At 43.1% G+C, this 21,056-nt stretch overlaps 2 protein-coding genes and 1 pseudogene across 2 annotated transcripts in view; 1 reads left to right on the forward strand and 2 right to left on the reverse strand.

The window, feature by feature from the left end:
- LOC122544526 (histone H1.3-like) overlaps positions 1–21,056 on the reverse strand; it is a 184,392-nt gene that overhangs the window by 109,138 nt on the left and 54,198 nt on the right. The gene's annotated exons all lie outside the window — the stretch shown is intronic.
- LOC148135414 (histone H4) lies at positions 18,800–19,526 on the forward strand. The gene has a single exon (XM_087984744.1). It carries the CDS (start codon positions 18,808–18,810, stop codon positions 19,117–19,119), a length of 312 nt encoding a protein of 103 aa, XP_087840870.1. The 5' UTR covers positions 18,800–18,807; the 3' UTR covers positions 19,120–19,526.
- LOC148135415 (histone H2A-like) lies at positions 20,080–20,858 on the reverse strand (annotated as a pseudogene).

Raw genomic sequence — 21,056 nt, forward strand, 5'->3', positions numbered from 1 at the left:
GTTCTGCACATGACTCCTAATCCTTTCCAAACTCCTCACCTCCTTTTGGCTGAGCAAATCGATTGGTTCAAGGACATTTCGGAATTGTATCCGCTTCCCACCTTGGCAGAGATGGCCACATCCTGTTCAGAGTACAGAGAAATAACATTTGTCAGGGTCAGTTTTAGGCTTGTTCCAATCACATGCTTTGCCAAGAGACATTGGTCTGTATAATGACCCGATATTCACAGCTCCTCCTGTACATTCTGATTGTCTTTCAGGCAAAGATGGTTCTTCTCATCCATTTTCACAGAGTCATACAGCACGGAAACAGGCCCTTCAGCTCAACTCGCCCAAGCTGACCAGGTTTCCCAAACTCAACTGGGCCCCTTTGTCTGCATTTGGCGCATATTTCTCAGAATCTTTCTTATCCATGTACCTTTCCAAATGTCTTTGAAATGTTGTAATTGTACCTGCCTCCACCACTTCTTTTGGCAGCTCATTATCACACTGCCCTCTGTGTGATAAATTTGCCTTTCAGATCACTTTTGAATCTGTCCCCTCTCACATTAAACCTGTGCCCACTTGTTTTGGACACCCCTACCCTGGAGAAAAGACCATAACTATTTACCTTATCTATGCTCCTTGTGATTTTAGAACCTCTATAAGGTCACCCCCTCAGCCTCCAATGCTCCAGGGGAGAAAAGATCCCCGCTTATGCAGCTTTTCGTTATAATTCAAACTCTATTTGTGGTCATATCTTTGTAAATATTTTCTATACCTTTTCTAGCTTCAGAACATCTTTTCTACAGCAGGTTGACCGGAAGTGTACACAATATTCTAAAAGTGGCCTCACTTAACCCTGTCTGCCTCACTGCTGCCTCACAGCACCAGAGACCCGGGTTCAATTTCCGCCTCAGACAACTGACTGTGTGGAGTTTGCACATTCTCCCCGTGTCTGCGTGGGTTTCCTCCGGGTGCTCCGGTTTCCTCTCACAGTCCAAAAATGTGCAGGTTAGGTGAATTCCCGTAGTGTTAGATGAAGGGGTTAATGTAGGGGAATGGGTCTGGGTGGGTTGCGCTTCGGCGGGCCGGTGTGGACTTGTTGGGCTGAAGGGCCTGTTTCCACACTAAGTAATCTATAACTGTAACATGATGCCCCAACTCCTGCTCTGACTAATGAAGGCAAGCATGCCAAATGCTGCCTTCACCGCCGTGTCTCGCTAACTATCCACCTGCACTCCGAGCTCTGTTTGTTCGTAAAAACACTTCCCAGACTTTGCCTTACCAAAATGTAACACCTTACATTCATTCTAATTAAACTTCATCTGCCATTCCCTGACCCACTGGCCCAGTTGATCAAATTTCCATTGTACTCTTAGATAAGCTTCTCTGTCCACAATGACACCAACGTTGGTCCTGCTCCTATCTACTACGTTTCTGTGTTGACCTGTTTTCAGGCTGACCAAGCAGTGCAGCAACCACCCTGCATCACAAACGCCGCCCTGAGGCACACAGATACAGGAGGGAATGAGGAACCAGGTCAAGAAGAAGAGGGAAACGTTAATGCCAACCTTCCACGTTCACAAATCGATCAGTAGAAATCCTACCTTCCTTCAAATAAGGAAGACAAGAAAGAGAAGGCAGAGCAATGTCACATTTTTGCGACTAGGCTAGGCTTTGTCTCAATTCATTCAGCAAGATGTTAGTTCCAAAGATGGACTTGTTTTGAGAAACCATCTGTTAATTGTCTCTCCCACAACCCTTGGTGTGTCAGTTTATCTCACTGGCACAATCTAACTGTTGATGGCAGAGATTTGAGATTTTATGCTGTTCCTTCCGAACTTGAGCATCCAGTTGATCTCCTGGCAAATGGGTCCACGCAGATGTGCCAATGAATTGAATGTACTCTCTATGTTTTGTTTAAATTGTGGTGAGCTGGAAATAATTCAAGGTGGGATTGTTTTCCAGCCCTATCTTCATTGCTTTCTTCATCACTGTCAATTCATATCCAGCTCTCTTTTCATACCTCGTATGGAATCTGCCATCTGGCTCTAGGCTGGATCTATGATCCCAGGCTGCACAGTCCAAAATCCTAATAATTCTGAGGAAAGACATTTCTCCTCATCTCACTCCTCGTTCTCTTGCTAACAATTTTGAAATTGTAACCCTTAGTTACTGACATACCAACTAGTGGTAACAAAATATTCCTCTTTCCCTGGCAAACTTTTTCATAATTTTGATCACTTCCATAAGGTTCCCCTCTTAATCTTCTCTACTTCAAGGAAAAGGAGCTTGATGCCACTAATCCTTCCTTATATGTAAAATTCTTCATTCCTGTTATCATTCTAGTAAATCTTCAATGAATGCTCTCCAGAGCTTGAAGTTCCTTCCTGAAATAAAGTGCCCAGAACTGAACACAGCTGTGATCTGACCAATGATTTGTGGAGGTGTAGCATCACTTCCTCAGCTTTATACTCAATGCCTCTATTTATAACAGGAAGGATCCTCTCAGCCTTCTTCACAAAGGTTTCAGCTTGCCTGGTCAACTTCAGAGAATGATAAACATGAACCTGGAGAACTCTGCTCCAGTTCTCCCTTCAAAGATGTACCATTGACCCTGCATTGTTGCTCTGTGTTTCTGGTAGCAAAATGCATTACCTAACATTTCTGTGCATTGGAATTCATCCGCCAGATTTCTGCTCATTTGGCCAACTTGTCAATCTTCCTGTGAAGTCACTCAGCATCATCCTCCCAATCACTCATCTCCGTGGGTTAGTATCAACTGCAAATTTAGAAATCATATCCTCAACACCCAACTCCTAATCATTTGTATAACCAATGTAGTTATCAATGTGATCTTGTCAGTTTCTTCTATGCATCTTCTATGCACTATCCATCTCTACATGTCCGTTTTCCTGATGTGAATGTGTGTGTGTTTACCAGTCTGTTCATGCTCTGTGAATTGAGACTGTCAACATTAATCTGTACTTGTCAATGTCTCCGATATCAACATGTGAATGCAGTTACCAATCCATGCCCCTCAATCTCTGCCTTGTCAATGTGAATTTAAATATCGATTTCTACCTGTCAGACCCCGTTTGATGAATGTGAACACTGCAGGTACTAATATGTACCTGTGAGATTCTGCTCTGTGAATATGTGTATCGCCGTCAGAGTTTACTTGTCAGATTATGCTGTGTGAAACTGGGAGTATAGTTATAATTCTGTTCCTGTCACTTTTAGCTTTGTGAATGAGAGTATAGTTATTAATTTGTCCCTGACAGATGCTAAAATGCGAATGTGTGACTTGTTAACAGAAACTGACCGATGGACACTGATAGTCACACATTTGCATCACAGTAACTGTTGTCATTATTTGTTTGTCTGTTTCAGCAACATGAATGAGTGTGTAGTTATCAGCCTGTACTTGTCAGGTTCTACTGTTGTGTATCAAAGTGGAAGCTCGTAATATTCTCTGTGTTTATGTGATACAATCTATGATATTTGTTATGATGGTGTTGAGACTGGATCTTAATCTTTTCTGCATTTATTTTTTAGTTGACTGTCAGTTGGTCGGGGTGAGTGGGGGAGAAAGGAGAAAGGGCGATGGCAGAAGGGAAACTGTTTTATTCTGAGAACCATTCCGACTTATGGTCACACATTTCCTGTTTGGGTAGAGAGTCTGGGATCTGTGGTATCACTGAGACATTTAGTTTTAATTTGTACCAGACATTGTTGGGTTTTTTTTGTAAAAGAGAGTTTTATTCTGCGTGTCAGTCCATTTCTGTATGATGTTTTTTAGACTAGTCTGCAACACAACAGCATGTCATCTCCTTTCTCATCAAAATCAGAATCACTGGTATGGTACAGCTCGGAAGCAGACCATTCAGCCCATTGTGTCTGTACTAGAACATTCTCTTATGCATCAGATCTGCAGTAAATGTTGGGGAATGTGAACTTCATCGACTCATTGTCAGCGTCTATATGAAAAGGACAACTTGACATCATGTAAATGACAAAAAGTAGAGGGCCCAGCACCGATCCTTGTGGCACTCCACTGGTCACAGGGCTCCAGTCTGAAAAACAACCCTCCACCACCAACCTCTGTCTTCTACCTTTGAGCCAGTTCTGTATCCAAATGGCTAGTTATCCCTGAATTCCATGAGATCTAACCTTGATAATCATTCTCCCATGGGGAGCCTTGTCAAACGCCTTACTGAAGTCCATATAGAACACATCTAATGCTCTGCCATCATCAATCCTCTTTGCTAATTCCTCAAAAACCTCAATCAAGTTTGTGAGACATGATTTCCCACGCACAAAGCCATGTTGACTATCCCGAATCAGTCCTTGCCTTTCCAAATACATATACATCCTGCCCCTCAGGATTCCCTCCAACATGCCCACCACCGAGGTCAGGCTCACTACTCCATAGTTCTCTGGCTTGTCCTTACCACCCTTCTTAAACAGTGGCACCATGCTAGCCAACCTCCAGTCTTCCGGCACCTGACCTGTGACTATCGCTTATACAAATATCTCAGCAAGAGGCCCAGCAATCACTTTTCTAGCTTCCCCAAGAGTTCTCGGGTACACCTGATCAGGTCCTGGGGATTTATCCACTTTCATGCATTTCACGACATCCAGCACTTCCTCCTCTGTAATCTGAACATTTTGTAAGATGTCACCATCTATTTCCCTACAGTCTATATCTTGCATATCCTTTTCCACATTAAAAACTGATGCAAAATACTCATTTAGCATCTCCCCCATTTTCTGCGGCTCCACATAAAGGCCTCCTTGCTGATTTTTGAGGAGCCATATGCTCTCCCTAGTAACCTTTGGGCGGCACGGTAGCACAGTGGTTAGCACTGCTGCTTCACAGCGCCAGAGACCCGGGTTCAATTCCCGCCTCAGGCGACTCTCTGTGTGGAGTTTGCACATTCTCCCCGTGTCTGCGTGGGTTTCCTCCGGGTGCTCCGGTTTCCTCCCACAATCCAAAAATGTGCAGGGGTTAGGTGAATTGGCCATACTAAATTGCCCGTAGTGTTAGGTGAAGGGGTAAATGTAAGAGAATGGGTCTGGGTGGGTTACGCTTCGGCGGGTCGGTGTGGACTTGTTGGGCCGAAGGGCCTGTTTCCACACTGTAAGTAATCTAATCTAATCTAATCCTTTTTTCCTTAACGTATTTGTAAAAACCCTTTGGATTCTCCTTAATCCTATTTGCCAAAGCTATCTCATGTCCCCTTTTTGCCCTCCTCATTTCCCTCTAAAGTATATTCCTACTTCCTTTATACTCTAAGGATTCACTCGATCTATCCTGTCTATACCTTTACATATGCTTCCTCCTTTTTCTGAACAAAACCCTCAATTTCTTTAGTCATCCAACATTCCCTTTACCTACCAGCCTTTCCTTTCACCCGAGTAGGAATATACTTTCTTTGGATTCTCGTTATCTCATTTCTGGTGGCTTCCCATTTTCCAGCCATCCATTTACCTGTGAACATCTGCCCCCAATCAGCTTTTGAAAGTTCTTGTCTAATACCGTCAAAATTGGCCTTTCTCCAATTTAGAACTTCAACTTTTAGATCTGGTCGATTCTTTTCCATCACTATTTTAAATCAAATAGAATTATGGTCGCTGGCCCCAAATGTGCTCCTCCACTGACACCTCAGTCACCTGACCTGCCTTATTTCCCAAGAGTAGGTCAAGCCTTGCACCTTCTCTAGTAGGTACATCCACATACTGAATCAGAAAATTGTCCTGTACACTCTTCATAAGTTCCTCCCCATCTAAACCCTTAACACTATGGCAGTCCCAGTCTATGTTTGGAAAGTTAAAAACCCCTACCATAACCATCCTATTATTCTTACAAGATCTGAGATCTCCTTACAAGTTTGTTTCTCGATTTCCCTCTGATTATTGGGGGGGTCTATAATACAATCCCAGTAAGGTAGTCATCCCTTTCTTATTTCTCAGTTCCACCCAAATAAGTTTCCTGGATGTATTTCCAGGAATATCCTCTCTCAGCACAGCTGTAATGCTATCCCTTATCAGAAATGCCACTCCCCCTCCTCTCTCGCCTCCCTTTCTATCCTTCCTGTAACATTTATATCCTGGAACATTAAGCTGCCAGTCCTGCCCATCCCTGAGCCATGTTTCTGTAATTGCTATGATATCCTCGTCCCAGGTTCCTAACCATGCCCTGAGTTCATCTGCCTTCCCTGTTAGGCCCCTTGCATTGAAATAAATGCAGTTTAATTTATTAGTCCTACCTTGTCCCTGCCTGCCCTGACTGTTTGACTCGTTTCTGTTCTCAACTGTACCAGCCTCAGATTGAGCTCTTTCCTCACTATCTCCCTGGGTCCCATCTTACTAGTGTATATCCTCCCGAGCAGCTCCAGCAAATCTCCCTGCCAGTATATTAGTACCCTTCCAATTTAGGTGAAATCCGTCCTTCTTGTACAGGTCACTTCTACCCCAAAAGAGATTCAAATAATCCAAAAATGTGAATCCTTCTCCCATACACCAGCTCCTCAGCCATGCATTCATCTGCTCTATCCTCCTATTCCTGCCCTCACTAGCTCATAGCACTGGGAGTAATCCAGATATTACTACTATCGAGGATCTCCTTTTTTAAATTCCTGCCTAACTCTCTCTAATCTCCCTTCAGAATCTTAACTTTTTCCCTTCCAATGTCGTTGGTTCCAATGTGGACAATGACCTCTTGCTGGCCGCACTCCCCCGTGAGAACATTCTGCACCCTCTCTGAGACATCCTTGATCCTGGCACCAGGGAAGCAACACACTATTATTCTTTTTCACTGCTGGCCACAGAAACATCTGTCTGTACCTCGGACTACAAAATCCCCTAACACAATTGACCTCTTGGAAGCCAACGTACCCCTTGTTGCATTAGAGCCAGCCTCAATATCAGAAACTTGGCTGTTCGTGCTACATTCCCCTGAGAATCCATCACCCCCTATATTTTCCAAAACAGCATACCTGTTTGAAATGGGTATATGCATAAAAGACTCCTGCACTAGTTGCCTACCTCTCTGACCTTTCCTGGAGTTAACCCATCTATGTGACTATATCTGAGATCCCCCCCGCTTCCTATAACTGCCATCCATCACATACTGCAAATTCCTCATCGCTTCTAACTTTCTCTCCAACTGATCCATTTGATCTGATAAGATTCACATCCAACAGCATTTATGGCCGATATAATCTGCAGGAATCCTTAAACTCTCTTTAAACTCCCACATCTCACAAGTAGTACATATCACTGGACTAAAGGCCACTTTTGCTCCTTCACAATCTACAGACCCAGAAAATAACACCGTCTTATTCCTTTAAAAAACCCTGCCCCAGGTTAAATTAATAGTTATGGCTTATATTTTAAGTTTAATCAAGAGACATGTCTCCAAAAACATATAATCAAGAAATAACCCACTCTAATCACTACTGCAGCCATTCTGTTGGACACACTTAAAACAACAATTAACTTATCTGATTCTATGCTCTGAACTTTTCCCAAAAGGATTCCTCCAAGATTACTTGTGAAATTCACTGTTTGTTAGTTTTCCCAGACGCACTCCAATGTCCAGCGATACATGAATTCAAAACTGTGCAGGTTCTCTCTCTCTCTCTCCTGCACCGTCCTCACCATGTGCTTCCTTTGTCTGTTCTTCTCCCTTTTAAAACTGCTGTTGTTTTGACTTTTTTTTTTCCAAAGTTCCAAAACAATGCAACAACATATAAAACAGTAACTGCTGCTCCTGGAATTCAAGGAAATCACCTCCAATACTTCAATAAAGGAATAGCTGTTACCACCAGAAATTTTTCCCGTCCTCCATCTTGGATTACTACTTTACATATGGTTGCTGAAAGTAATCACATCAGCTATTTGTTTGCCTTGATTGTAACTTTAAATTATCATTACTAAATGCAGATGATATAAAGATTGGTGGACTTGTGTAGAAGCTGGTCAAAGGATACAGCAGGATATGGCTGGAAAGATAGCAGATTGAGTTTAATCTGGCAAAGTATAAAATGTTGGACTTTGGGAGATCAAATGTTAAGGAAAGGTATACAGTAAATGGTTGGACTCTGAAAGTCGTTGATGTACAGAAGGATCTTGGGGTTCAAGTCTCTTGCTCCCTGAAAGTGGCCAAGTAGAAAGGGTGGTATCTAGAAGGCGGCGTATGGCATGCCTACCCTATTGGTTGGAGCATTGAGTACAAACGTCAGGATGTCATATTGCAGCTTTATAAGACTTTGGTTAGGTCATACTTAGAGTATTGCGACAAAAGATTAATTCTGTCCTTCTCAGTTACTGATAGCTGAAATGTTTCCTTCAATGTCTGTACTCACGATCTACTTCACATATGGTTGCTCAAACTAACAGCATCGTCTATTTGTTCACCTCTGTTGTAATGTGAAAAGTACCCTTACTAACGGTGAGAGTCCATGAGGACAGCCTCAGATTGGGATCCTGTCACACTACACACATTCTCACTCAGACACACACGCACACACTCATGCAGACCCTCTCTCATCCACACACTTAGCCCACACTACACCCATCCTCAGGCTGACACAATCACACTCATAACACGCTTTATCAGGCATGCACACACAAACACACACATTCGCATATGTACTCTCACTCACTCACTTGTCTCTGGGGTGAATTTGCATTTGCAGAATTATATTTGCAGATACATTCTACTTTGCTCAAAAAGAGCACAACCTGCAGGCAGTCAGTCCATGTGATGTTTTATATATTCCTACTTTGGCAATAGAACCAGTCTGACTCAAGACTGGGACACAGACAGACTCTAACCTCACATCTTTAATACATTGTCTGAGCTTAGCTGAGATGTCACCCTTTTTTAAATAAAACCTAAAGTCATCTTGAGAATGTGACTTAAAAGATGTTCTGGGATGTATATATTAATGGACTGAAACCTTCATCTAAAAGATGAAGACTTAACAATCCCAAATCATTCAATATATCATTTCAGTTGCATGACATTGTAATCTTTTGCTATAAATTCTGTGCCTCATGATCCTGTTTCACAGCTACCTGATGAAGGAGCAGCGCTCTGAAAGCTAGTACTTCCAAATTAACCTGCTGGACTATAATCTGGTGTTGCATGATTGTCGCCACATTACAGGAAGGACATGGAGGATTTAGAGAGGGTGCAGAAGAGGTTTGCTAGAATGTTGTCTAGAGGGTACGAGCTATAAAGAGAAGCTAGAAAAACCCGGCTATATTACTTCTGAGCAGCAGAGACTGAGGGCAGACTTAATAGAAGTCTATAAAATTTTGAGAAGAGTTGTAGCTCAGGTTGAGGTTCTGGATCTAGGTTTTCTCACTGAGCTGGAAGTTCCATTTTAAGATGTCTTGTCACCATATTAGGTAACATTATCAATAAGCCTCCAGATGAAGCACTGGTGGTATGGCCCGCTTTCTATTTATGTGTCCACACATTGGACAAACAGGCAGAAAACTAGCCATAAAAAGACATGACTCACTCACACTAGTATCCTTACATACAGATGAGGAAGGACACCACTTCAACTGGGACGACACATCCATCCTAGGAAAGGCCAAACAGAGACACGCATGAGAATTTCCAGAAGCATGGTATTCCAACCAGAACTCCATCAAAAAACACATTGGCTTGGTTCCAATTTACGACTGCCCAGAGAAAATGAACAGGAAATGACATCACCACAGGAAATGACATCACAAACCAAGGAAACCTAAACACATAAATAGAAAGCGGGCCATACCAGCAGTGCTTCATCTGGAGGCTCACTGATGATATTACCTCTGTATGGCAATGAAACATCTGAAGACAAACCTTCCAGTTCAGCCAGCAAACCTATATCCAGAAGTCTATAAAATTGAGATGCATGGTTAAGGTTGATGGTTCGAATCTTTTTCCAAGAGTTGAAATGCCTAAAACTAAGGGGCATGCATATAAGGTGAAAGTTCAAGGGAGACCTAAGGTGCAGTTTCTATTAACGTAAAGAGTGTTAGGAGTGGAACGCACTGCCAGGGGTGGGTGATGGAGGCAGATACAATAAAGGTATTGAAGGGACTTAAAAATAAGCCAATTAACATGCAAGAAATGGTGGGATATGAACCAAGGACAGGCAGAAGGGATTAATTTCATTTGGCGTCAGGTTCAGCACAACATTGTAGGCTGTAGGACCCATTCCTGTGCTGTACTGGTCCAATTCAGATTTAATGCAGTGTATATTTCGGATGAGGATTCATTCAAATTGATTGGAACTGGGTCGCAAGCATTGATAATATAGATAAAAAAATATAAACTTCTATTTCCTTAATGGTATTTGACTCTTGTTTTGAACATATTTCTCTGGGAATGGAGCTCAATGTAAGTCTGACTCAATCCACTCTGACTCTGGAAAGGATGTTCTTCGCTCTGGTCGCAGTAACATACCTGCTGTTTGTTCGAAGCAGCTGGTCACACCTGGCTCTGTACCGAGGGAATAGTACATTGAGTATAGAAGCAAAGAGGTTCTTCTGCAGCTGTACAGAGCCCTGGTGAGACCACACCTGGAGTACTGTGTGCAGTTCTGGTCTCCAGATTTGAGGAAAGACATTCTAGCTATTGAGGGTGTGCAGCGTAGTTTCACGAGGTCAATTCCTGGAATGGCGGGATTACCTTACATTGAAAGACTAGAGCGACTGGGCTTGTATACCCTTGAGTTTCGAAGACTGAGAGGGGATCGGATTGAGACATATAAGATTATTAAAGGATTGGACACTCTGGCAGCAGGAAACATGTTTCCGCTGATGGGTGTGCACCAAACCAGAGGACACAGCTTATAAATACGAGGTAGACCATTTAAGACAGAGATGAGGAGAAACTTCTTCACCCAGAGAGTGGTGGCTGTGTGGAATGCTCTGCCCCAGAGGGCAGTGGAGGCCCAGTCTCTGGATTCATTTAAGAAAGAGTTGGATAGAGCTTTCAAGGAAAGTGGAATCAAGGGTTATGGAGATAAGGCAGGAACAGGATACTGATTAAGTATGATCAGCCATGATCATATTGAATGGTGGTGCAGGCTCTAAGGGCAGAATGGCCTACTCCTGCAACTATTCTCTGTTGTCCTTTGAGTACTTGCCTGGAGGAAGACAGAAGAGATACCTCCTGTAAATCAACATCAGCTATGATTGGCAACATCAATGTAACATTCAGTTAATGATCATTAAGATTTTTTGTTTAAAGCCAACAATTTAAACAAAACCACAGGTCTGATTCCACTCCTGCTCTGAGCTGCTCCTTGTCCACTTTTTCTTAAAATTCTAACACCAATTGAGTGAGATTCAGAAACTAAACAACAGCCATACAGCTCCTTGAATGTGGCCATCTGATGCAAGTGAGTATGTGGATATGTGAGTTTAGTTATTGATCTATACCTGTCCGTTCCTGCTTGATGAATGTGTGGGTGTAATTATCAAACCGTAACTTTTGCTATATGGTAAATACATTTACATATTCACACAGCAATAACTGGTCTGGTCTCATTGATAACTAGAGAATCATAAAAATAATACAGCATTGGGGAGGGGGGCCATTCAGGCCACCTTGTCCATGCCAATGCCAACACACCCAGATGCCCGTTCTCATCCCACCATCCTGCCACAGCCCATAACCTTGCTGTTTACAACACTTGAGGTGCAGTTCCAGGGAATTTTTGTTTTAAAAAAAGTAAGGTCTTTGTCTGCACCACCAAATCAGGCAGCAAATTCCAGATTCCCACCACTCTCTACATTATAAAAAAACATTTTTCCTCATATCATCTAAGCCTACATCCACTTAGCTTGAATTTGTGATCCCTGGTTTTTGAACTCTCTGTCAAAGTAAACAGGTTGCTCCTGTCTAATGTCTCCCTCTCACGAGCTAGTTAAAAGTCACACAACATCACGTTATGATTCAATAGGTTTATATGGAAATGCAAGTTTTCAGAGCACTGCTCCTTCATCAGGAAGCTCACTATTTAGTACTGTAGACCCACCCCACCTGTACCCGTGTGGGACATGTTCCAGGACCTGCAGCGGAAACACAAATCCACAGATAGGTGCAAAACCATTAATTTAAATAGGAAATTTGCCTTCCTGGCAGCCTGCTGGTCCCTGGTTCTGGAATATTTCCTTTTATACACTTGGACCACGGTAAACCGCAATAACCGGACCTGTGAAACATGGGTCAACCTGTATTCCTTAATCGTGGCACCTTTGTTACAAGGAATACAACCACAACCTCTCCAATCTCTCCTGATAGCTACAATTCTGGCAACATTCTAGTAAATCTCCTCTGCACTCTCTCCACAGCAATGACGTCCTTCCTGTAATGTGGTGACCCAACTGCACACAATACTCCTGTTGTAGCGACCAGTGCCTCATACAGTTTGATTGTTATTTCCCTATTTTTGTATTCACCCCTCTGCCAATGAGGGAGAGCATTCCATGTGCCTTCTTTACAATCCCATCTATCTTTAGGGATCTGTTCATTTACACACTCACTTCACCTGCCCCTCTCAGTATATTCCCATTTATTGTCTATTTCCATTTATTGTCTGACTTCCCAAAATGCATTCCCTGACACTTACCAGAGCTGAACTCCATCTGCCACTTTCCTGCCCACTCCACCAAACCATCTGTATAGTTTTGGAGCTTACAGCTACCATCCACACTATCCACTACACGGCCAATTTTTTGTGTCGTCTGCAAATTTCACAAATTTGCCCACCTTCATCAATCATTAATGGATAAAACAAACAGTTCAGGTCCCAACAGTGAGCCATGCAGAGCTCCACTTCAATTAGCTTTCCATTCACAATGGCCACCATTGACCATTATCCTTTCTTTCCTGTGACTAGCCAACTTTGGATCCAATTCAGCACATTACCCATGGGCTTTTACTTCTTCAACCAGTCTGCTGTGATGCTGCTGCTCCTTTAACAAGCTTGTAAATGGCACAGGCTCCAAAAAGTCAAAGTTGATGGGTTTGAGGGCCATTTTGATTATAGCTAACAGGTAATGCCTCAGGCAAAAGGCTCCCACATTTTTAAAAAGAACACTTGTTTAATGAAAGGGGAGTGTCCCAGTTTTCCCAGCTCAGGTTATCTCTGGTTAGATTTGCTGTCTGGCTATTGACTGAAAGCAGTCAGGCAGTTGAAAAAGCTGCTGAACCCAAAGAAGCAGATCCATGATAGTACTCTCTCTCTGACATCTCTGCTGTAAGACCCTGTGTTTGATTTTATCTTTTGTGCCAAGGGGTATTTATGGGGATTGTTGTAAATGTTGGGAACACCATCATTAAGTTGGTATAATCTGTTGGGTTTTCAGATTTTAAAATTATTTAGTATTCTGTTCTCTTTTGTTTGTGTATCATTTGGTAAATTTGTAAATCAAACTGTTTCCTTTAAAACTACGAGTTTGACCAGCTGCATCCCTCCTGGAATATCTTTGTTACACCCACTTAAAACAACTAGCAAAGTTAGGGTCCGGGTTACTTTCTTGAAATATTTGGAGGGGGTCTGGCCTTTTCCATAACAGGTTGGGAACTGTTTGCAGTTCTGTATTCTATAGTTCTGATTTGGGATTCGGGTTGTTGGACTCAAGGCAGTGAATGGTAAGTATTAGCGTCTTTTGTTCCGAGTGTTGAATTCAATTGGTTTAAACAGCGCTTGGAGAAAGTGAAGACTGCAGATGCTGGAGATCAGAGATGAAAGTGTGGTACTGGAAAAGCACAGCAGGCCAGGCAGCATCTGAGGAGTAGGAGAATCAATGTTTTGGCCATCAGCCCTTCATCAGGAAACAGTACTTGGGATAGCAATGGCTCTTTGAGTCATCAAGTGTTTTCTGGGGGTGGAAGAAGTAACTTCAGATTTTTGCAAAAAGTGATTAATGCCAAGCTGCTGGAATTAGCAGACAAGCTGGAGCTTAACCTGCCTCCACCCACGAGTAAAAGAGCGATAATTACAGTAATAGCTCAACACTTAAATTTGCCGGAAATGCCATCATAATCTTTAGAGAAGGCTAACATTCAATTGATAATGAAACAACTTGACTTAGAAGCAAAAGTCAAGGAAAGGGCAACAGAAACAAAACGGTTTGAATTACGATTAAAAGCAGAAAAGGGAGAAGAGTGAGATAAGGAGAGAGAGGAAAGGAAGAAAGAGGGAGTTGAACTTTGGAAATTAGCACTTAGACAGGAGTACAAAAATTCACTTCCAGAAATAATGCGAACTCAAGTGGAAGAGCAGAGAGTTAAAACGCAGAGAGACTGGCATCAGAAATGGCTGATTATTGAGTTGATCAATAAATCAAAATTGGGCTGCCAAAATCAATTTCAATCCACGAGGGGTAATAATTGTGGATAAGAGAAATTCTCACATGGAAAGTAAAAAGTAGATCTCAGTGAAGATCATAAGGATAATTTACCACAGGGTGAAAAGGAAACCCTTGAAGGGGAAAGAGAAGTGAAAAAGCTCCGGTGTTTTCAATAAAGTAGGCCACATGGAATCAGTATTAGCGGGTTAGGAAAAGCACTGAGAAGCCAGATGTAGGAAAACCGGATAAGCCAGTGAATTTTGTTGGAGCGGTAACAGAGAGCACTGTGGAGATTAGAAAGCTGCACCAGAATGTACAAGCTGGTTGGAGGTTGTTTATGGAGGAAGTGCCAGATCTTCTTAAACCATACACCGTGAAGTTAAAGTTTACTCGCATAGGCCAGGAGCAGCAGGTAAAGAGGTAACAATATTCAGAGATACAAGGATCCTCTCAATCTGTGATGCTAAAAGATGAGGATATATGTACCTCCGAAGGACTATTGCCAGAAAAGGTATGAGTAATGGGAATTCACATTGAAAGAAGAAATGCTCAGTTGTAAGAAGTGAGGTTAGAGTGTCTCGTGAAGAGGGGAGAAGTCATAGTAGGAGTAATGGACAAACTTTCAGCTCTCGGAATACAATTTGTCCTTGCTAATGATGTTGCTGATTCACTGGTGCTGCTGACTGTGGCTGAAAATCCAATGGAAATTCAGGCAACTGAACTATTGCTGGATACTTATCCTGGGATTTTTCCTGACTGTGTGGTAACGAGGTCACAAAGTCACCAGTTGAAACAGGAAAGATCAAAGAGTACAGATAAGGAAGTTGAAGGGAAATTAGTAGAGACACTGTTTGATCAGATAGTTGAGACAAACCAGGAACAGAAGATAACAAAGCAGACATCTTTAGCTCAGGTAAATTAACTGAGTTACAGCAAAAAGATGAAAATTTAAAGCAATTCTATCAAAAGGCATATACAAAACGAATCCAAATGTATCCCTGATTGTTATTATCTTAAAAATGATGTCTTAATGAGGAAATGGAGAATATCACATTCAGGCAGATGAGAAATGGGCAGATGTTTATGAAGTCCTATTGCCAGTGGGTTATAGTAAGGACATGCTGCGAGTAGCGCATGAGCTACCTGCTTAGATTGTCTGTTTGAAATTCACATTATTTAATTGTCATCTCTGTATGTGACTGCTCCTCAGATGCTGCCTGAACTGCTGTGCTTTTCCAGTACCACTCTAATTTAGATAGATAAACTCCATGTAATATAATTCATCCATGTTGGAGAGTTTGAGCTGTAGGCAGAGGCTGAATAGGCTGGAACTGTTTTCCCTGGACAGTGACCTTACAAAAGTTTATAAAATCATAAGGCGCATGGAGATGTGGTGGAGCCTGGTAAAATTACAACATTTAAAAGGCCTCTGAGTGGGTCTAATGAGAAAGCCTTCAAACTTGTCCTTAAATACTTAGACTAAATATAATATTGAATTGTAGAACAGAAGAAAATAAACAGGACAGGCAGGGAGGCATCAGGCCACAAAAGGGGGAACCTAGGATGTACAGAAGATTTTAAAAAAAAATCTGTTCTCACCAAGTGATAACAGGATGCTCTAAAGCAATTAAGAACATTTTCCTTAACATCAATGAATCTGTGTAAAAAGGACACAGACTGATAACATTCACAGATGTTAACTTATGAAATTAATGTTTGATCGTGATCTCGGAAACTCGGTGTCATCTCAGAAGCATGTCAAAAGCCTTGTAATAAACGGTCAGGTCCTATCAATTATAATTGATTCTTATTGGTGTGTGTGTGTGTGTGTGTATATATGACCGAGAGTTGAATGTATTTGCATTTTGGGACTTTATGATAATTTTGAGTAGCCGTTCACTGATTTATGAAATACAAACTCTAAAATGTAATATTGATGCAGCTTTAACTTACTTGGTGTTCTTACACTCCATGACTGCCCCACTGTCAATTCTAACTCGTCAGATCTTCTGTCTTCTTTGAATTTGAATTACAACCTTGAAAAGAAAGCATGTTTAATTTGAAACTAATGAATCGTTTAAAATGTAACCTTTCAACCTCAGGTACAGAATGATTTTGTGTTTAAGATAAAAAGCAGGAGTCTGCTCCTAGCTTAAAAATTATTCTAAACCGATCATTGGAGAGATTCTGACAGCTTCCTGACAGATTGTATTTTATGGTCAAAGCTTGCCCTCTTCACTAAGATGCTATTTTGTAAAACAATGATATCTGACATGCAAGCTGTGCAAGGTTACGTTATGACCTCTCCCACATAGTTTGGACTGATACCTCTTTATGATAGGGACTTACCTCACCAACAGGCGCCTGACTCGGCTGGATCTTTTTCCCACCTGATGGATGGCTAAGGGCCTACAGGAGTGATCAGCTAAGCGCACACAGACCTGTTCATTAACTTCTCTTCCTTACAAATTATTGCCTTTCCACTGTCTGTCTAATTAAGAACATGCAGTGTTTTTTGTAAAGTTTTGTAAAAAGGAAGCCTATTGGGGACAGAAGAGTGGAGTAGCCTGCGAGGGCTCTTAAAGGAAGAGCTGGCATCCTACTTTTTAAAGGTTTTAGATGTCAATGTTACGTTGTAACAGTGCTATTGGTAAATATAGGGGAAGGCTAACAATGAACTAAACTGTTTGCAAGAGGTTTTTATTCCAGACTACCAAAGAGTACGATCTCCAGGATGAACCAAGAGAGGCTGATAGGTCCGAGTCCACAAGGGATTCCCTGGGCCATCTTAAATCTATACTTTAACAATATGAACAGGAAAGGTTTAGAGAGAGATGAGCTAAGTGCTGGCAAATGGGACCAGATTAGGTTACAATATCTGATCGGCATGGACAAGTTGGACCAAAGGGTCTGTTTCTATGCTCTCTGTCTCGATGACTCTTCAGTCACTCATGCCCTCTCAGTGAGCAGAGTTTCCTTCCATCTCTGTACTTAACCCTTACATCACTGATAGTTGCATCATTTCAACGATGTAGCCTATTTGTTTATCTTCATTGTAACTTTGAAAATTCTGTAAATTCTGTAAGTAATCTAATCTAACTGCAGATTTTAATGTAGTTCCTGAATGAGGATTCAGTTTATCTTCAACACTGGTGTGTAAACGTCAATGGGCTACATACCTTCCATTTATTCGAGACAGCTGGTCACTCTTTACTTTGAACTGAGGAAGTATTACAGTGTCTTAGTCCCTCAGGTGTTTTCTGGAGGAAGACACAGGGACACCACTTGTAAATCAACATGAGGCTAGTCTGTCACATTCGTTACATATTAATTAGAACGTGTGTGTTTTTTTTAATTTAAAGCCAACAACTTAACCAGAACCACTGATCTGATTCCATTGTTACTCTGAGCTGCTCCTTGTCTGGGGATTGTGTTTGTTTTTCATGTGATTCGATACCAGTTGAGTTGGAGATGTTGGTGTGGGACTGAGATGCAGAAAAAAAAAAGTGCTTCCAAAAAAAAACTGTTGGACTAAAACCTGGTGTTGTGCGATTTTTAACTTGATATTAGTTGCGTGATATCCAGAAACTGAGCAACAACTGCCCAGCACCATGAATAGGTGTACTCAACCAGCAGGATGCTTACACAGTTCAATATCCAACTCCCCAACTACTGCTGGAAAAAGGAAAAACGGCGCTATTTCTAATGTTTTTACCAAGACCCTAGCTGTATGTCCTTTTACAAGAGTATCGCATTCCTACAGTTGGTCCACCCAACCTCAAGAAAGAGCAGGAAACAGATTGAAATTAAAACTGGGTTCAGAGATTGCAAACCACAAGAATGTCCCACAGCAGCTTCTTCCCGCTCTGCCTCCCTCAGCAGGCCCACACAGCCAGAGAAAGGCCTCTCTCTTCCCCCCAGCCCGCTCACTCCAAGTTCCGGGACCAGTTCCTGCTCCGCTCGGCCTCTTACAAACAGCCCCCGGTTCTCCCTGAACTCACCCCGAATCAATCCCGGTCTCGGAGCCCCCTCTGTGTCCCAGGCTCCCATCCCGATGTGCTGCTGGAAGGAGCCTGCTGTTCCCTCGCTTCCCTGGGCGCTGATCTCTCCATTGCGGTCTGTTTCAAACTAACCTCTTGCACTCACTGAGTAAATGCTCCTCAATGGCAGCGCTGGGGGAGGGCCTCACGCATGCGCTCCTCTGGTCAGGAACAGTCAGCTTTGGAGAGAAAAGGTTCAGTCCCAGACACAGTTGGGGCGGGAGTGAGCTGGAGGCGGAGCTGGATGATCAAAGCCATTTCCCTGCTCTGTCTGTCACTCAGTTTCCTCTCCGGACCCGCCCCTCACTCTCTGTCAGCCCTTTCTCAGTCAGGTCCGGTCGGCCTGTATAAAAAGGGAAGGGGAGGCACCTCGGTTCTCATTCAGCAGCGATTAGAGTGAAGAAGCGTGATGTCTGGAAGAGGCAAAGGAGGTAAAGGCCTGGGAAAAGGCGGAGCGAAGCGGCACCGCAAAGTGCTCCGTGATAACATCCAGGGCATCACCAAACCAGCCATCCGGCGCCTGGCTCGTCGTGGCGGGGTCAAGCGCATCTCGGGCTTGATCTACGAGGAGACCCGCGGGGTGCTGAAGGTTTTCCTGGAGAATGTGATCAGGGATGCGGTCACCTACACTGAGCACGCCAAGCGCAAGACGGTCACCGCCATGGATGTGGTGTACGCTCTGAAACGCCAGGGCCGCACTCTCTATGGATTCGGCGGCTGAGTACAATAAAGCGACCCTTTTCCAGCGAACCCAAAGGCTCTTTTCAGAGCCACCCAAACCCTCCGATAGAGAGCGGAGACCTGAGGACGGGGAAGGCAGTACACAATGAGGGGATTGTTCCACTCGCCGGTTATTTCGCGTTTCTCGCGACTCACAATTATTTCAGTCCCTCTCAGTAATGATATCAATGTGTACTTGGCTGTCCATGCCATGAGTAATAATTTGATTTTATTTATTGTGGAACCCAGACGTTAATGTTACTTATTACCGTATTTATATTTCCCAGGCATAACATTCTGGGAACCTGCGGATGTGTTTATGTGGCGCATTCTTTCCATCTGCCCGTTCAGGTAGCGATTACAAATTGTCTTCGGGCAAGTAATAGTCTGGATGAAATAAAAATTACCGATAAAGTGTGGTTCTGTAATTTTATCGGTGTACACTGTTTTAGCTTTTAAGATGTTTCAATCGGCGGTTTTTCGATTGATTCACGGCGGGTACAGGTTCGGTTGCGATAGGAGACATTAGTACGGTATTTCGATCGGAAGTGAGTTAAAAACAAAAACGGAAGGCGGCAGCAGCAGTTAGTTTACAACTAATGAGATCTTCATTCAAGGATTGCGGAAATATAGTGATAACATGGCTTGTGGTGAGGTGGAGGCAGGAGGGAAAGGGAATAAATGGCGCCAAGAGATCAACAGCTTATTTTCAAATTTGAAAATGCCCGCCATCACGTAGAAAAGAGGAGGAGGTTATAGAGTGGAGAATGCATGTACACGTTGATTAGTTTTTCGATTATGAAACTAAATTTCACACAATCTCACTTTACCGCGTTCCCTCCTTTTACAGCTGAAAAATGACTGCTATTGAACACGCTCTCTCTCCAGAGGCTAACGAAAATAAAAGTGGGGATGAATCGAGCAGAGAATAAATTGCAGAGGTGAATGCTGCAGAGACAGTGGGAGAATTCAGTTTATTGATGCAGTTAAAGGAAATGTTAAGCCAAACCCGATCGCGAACATCCGTGACACTATTCTAAACTCAGAACATTGATCAAACATAAAGATCACTCAGGCAGTGACCGTGCGATGAGAAATAATGTAGTTCCAGACACCCTTACAATCGTATTGTATGATATAATCTTCCTCTACTCCCAGACAGAAACAGTATCCAATAAAAGGAAATAGAAATTTAGCGATGTCAAGTACATCGGCCAGAGCTCTACAAATTAAAAGGAAAGTAATTCAACTTGACAGAGATTTCAGCTCCTTTCACAAATGCTGTGAGTGGCTCTTAAAAGAGCCTTTGGGTTGTCAGATTCAAGAATAGTCTCTTCACTTTTTAGCAGATCCCGCAGCGGAGGTTTTCTTGGGCAGCAGCACGGCCTGGATATTAGGCAGCACCCCGCCCTGAGCGATGGTCACCCCTCCCAGCAGCTTGTTGAGCTCCTCGTCGTTGCGCACGGCCAGCTGCAGGTGCCTGGGGATGATGCGGGTCTTCTTGTTGTCCCGGGCCGCGTTGCCGGCCAGCTCCAGGATTTCAGCCGTCAGATACTCCAGCACCGCAGCCAGATAGACCGGCGCTCCGGCACCCACACGCTCAGCATAGTTACCCTTTCTCAGGAGCCTGTGAACACGGCCCACCGGGAACTGCAGGCCAGCCCGGGACGACCGAGACTTCGCCTTGGCGCGACCTTTCCCACCGCCCTTTCCTCTTCCAGACATTATCACAAGCGCTTTCAGAGAGAATGCTACACTCCGCCCACATTGCGGTCTCTTATACCTTCGGGAGGAATGGTGGGGAGACCATTTCTGATTGGTCAGCGTCTCCTAATGTTGTTACAAGCCTGCAACAAATCTGCTTCATTCCCCAATCCGGAGAGGAGGGCGGCAACGACAGGCGGCAAATCATCAACCGCTTTCTTTCCAATTTGAAAA

The sequence above is a fragment of the Chiloscyllium plagiosum genome, unplaced genomic scaffold (assembly GCF_037043375.1).
Source record: "Chiloscyllium plagiosum isolate Xiang-an unplaced genomic scaffold, Cpla_swu_hap1 HiC_scaffold_49, whole genome shotgun sequence".
In the NCBI taxonomy this organism is placed as follows: Eukaryota; Metazoa; Chordata; class Chondrichthyes; order Orectolobiformes; family Hemiscylliidae; genus Chiloscyllium; species Chiloscyllium plagiosum.

Bases quoted from the DNA above. Each gene is read 5' to 3' on its own strand.
- LOC148135414 (XM_087984744.1), top strand. From the start codon at position 18,808: ATGTCTGGAAGAGGCAAAGGAGGTAAAGGCCTGGGAAAAGGCGGAGCG.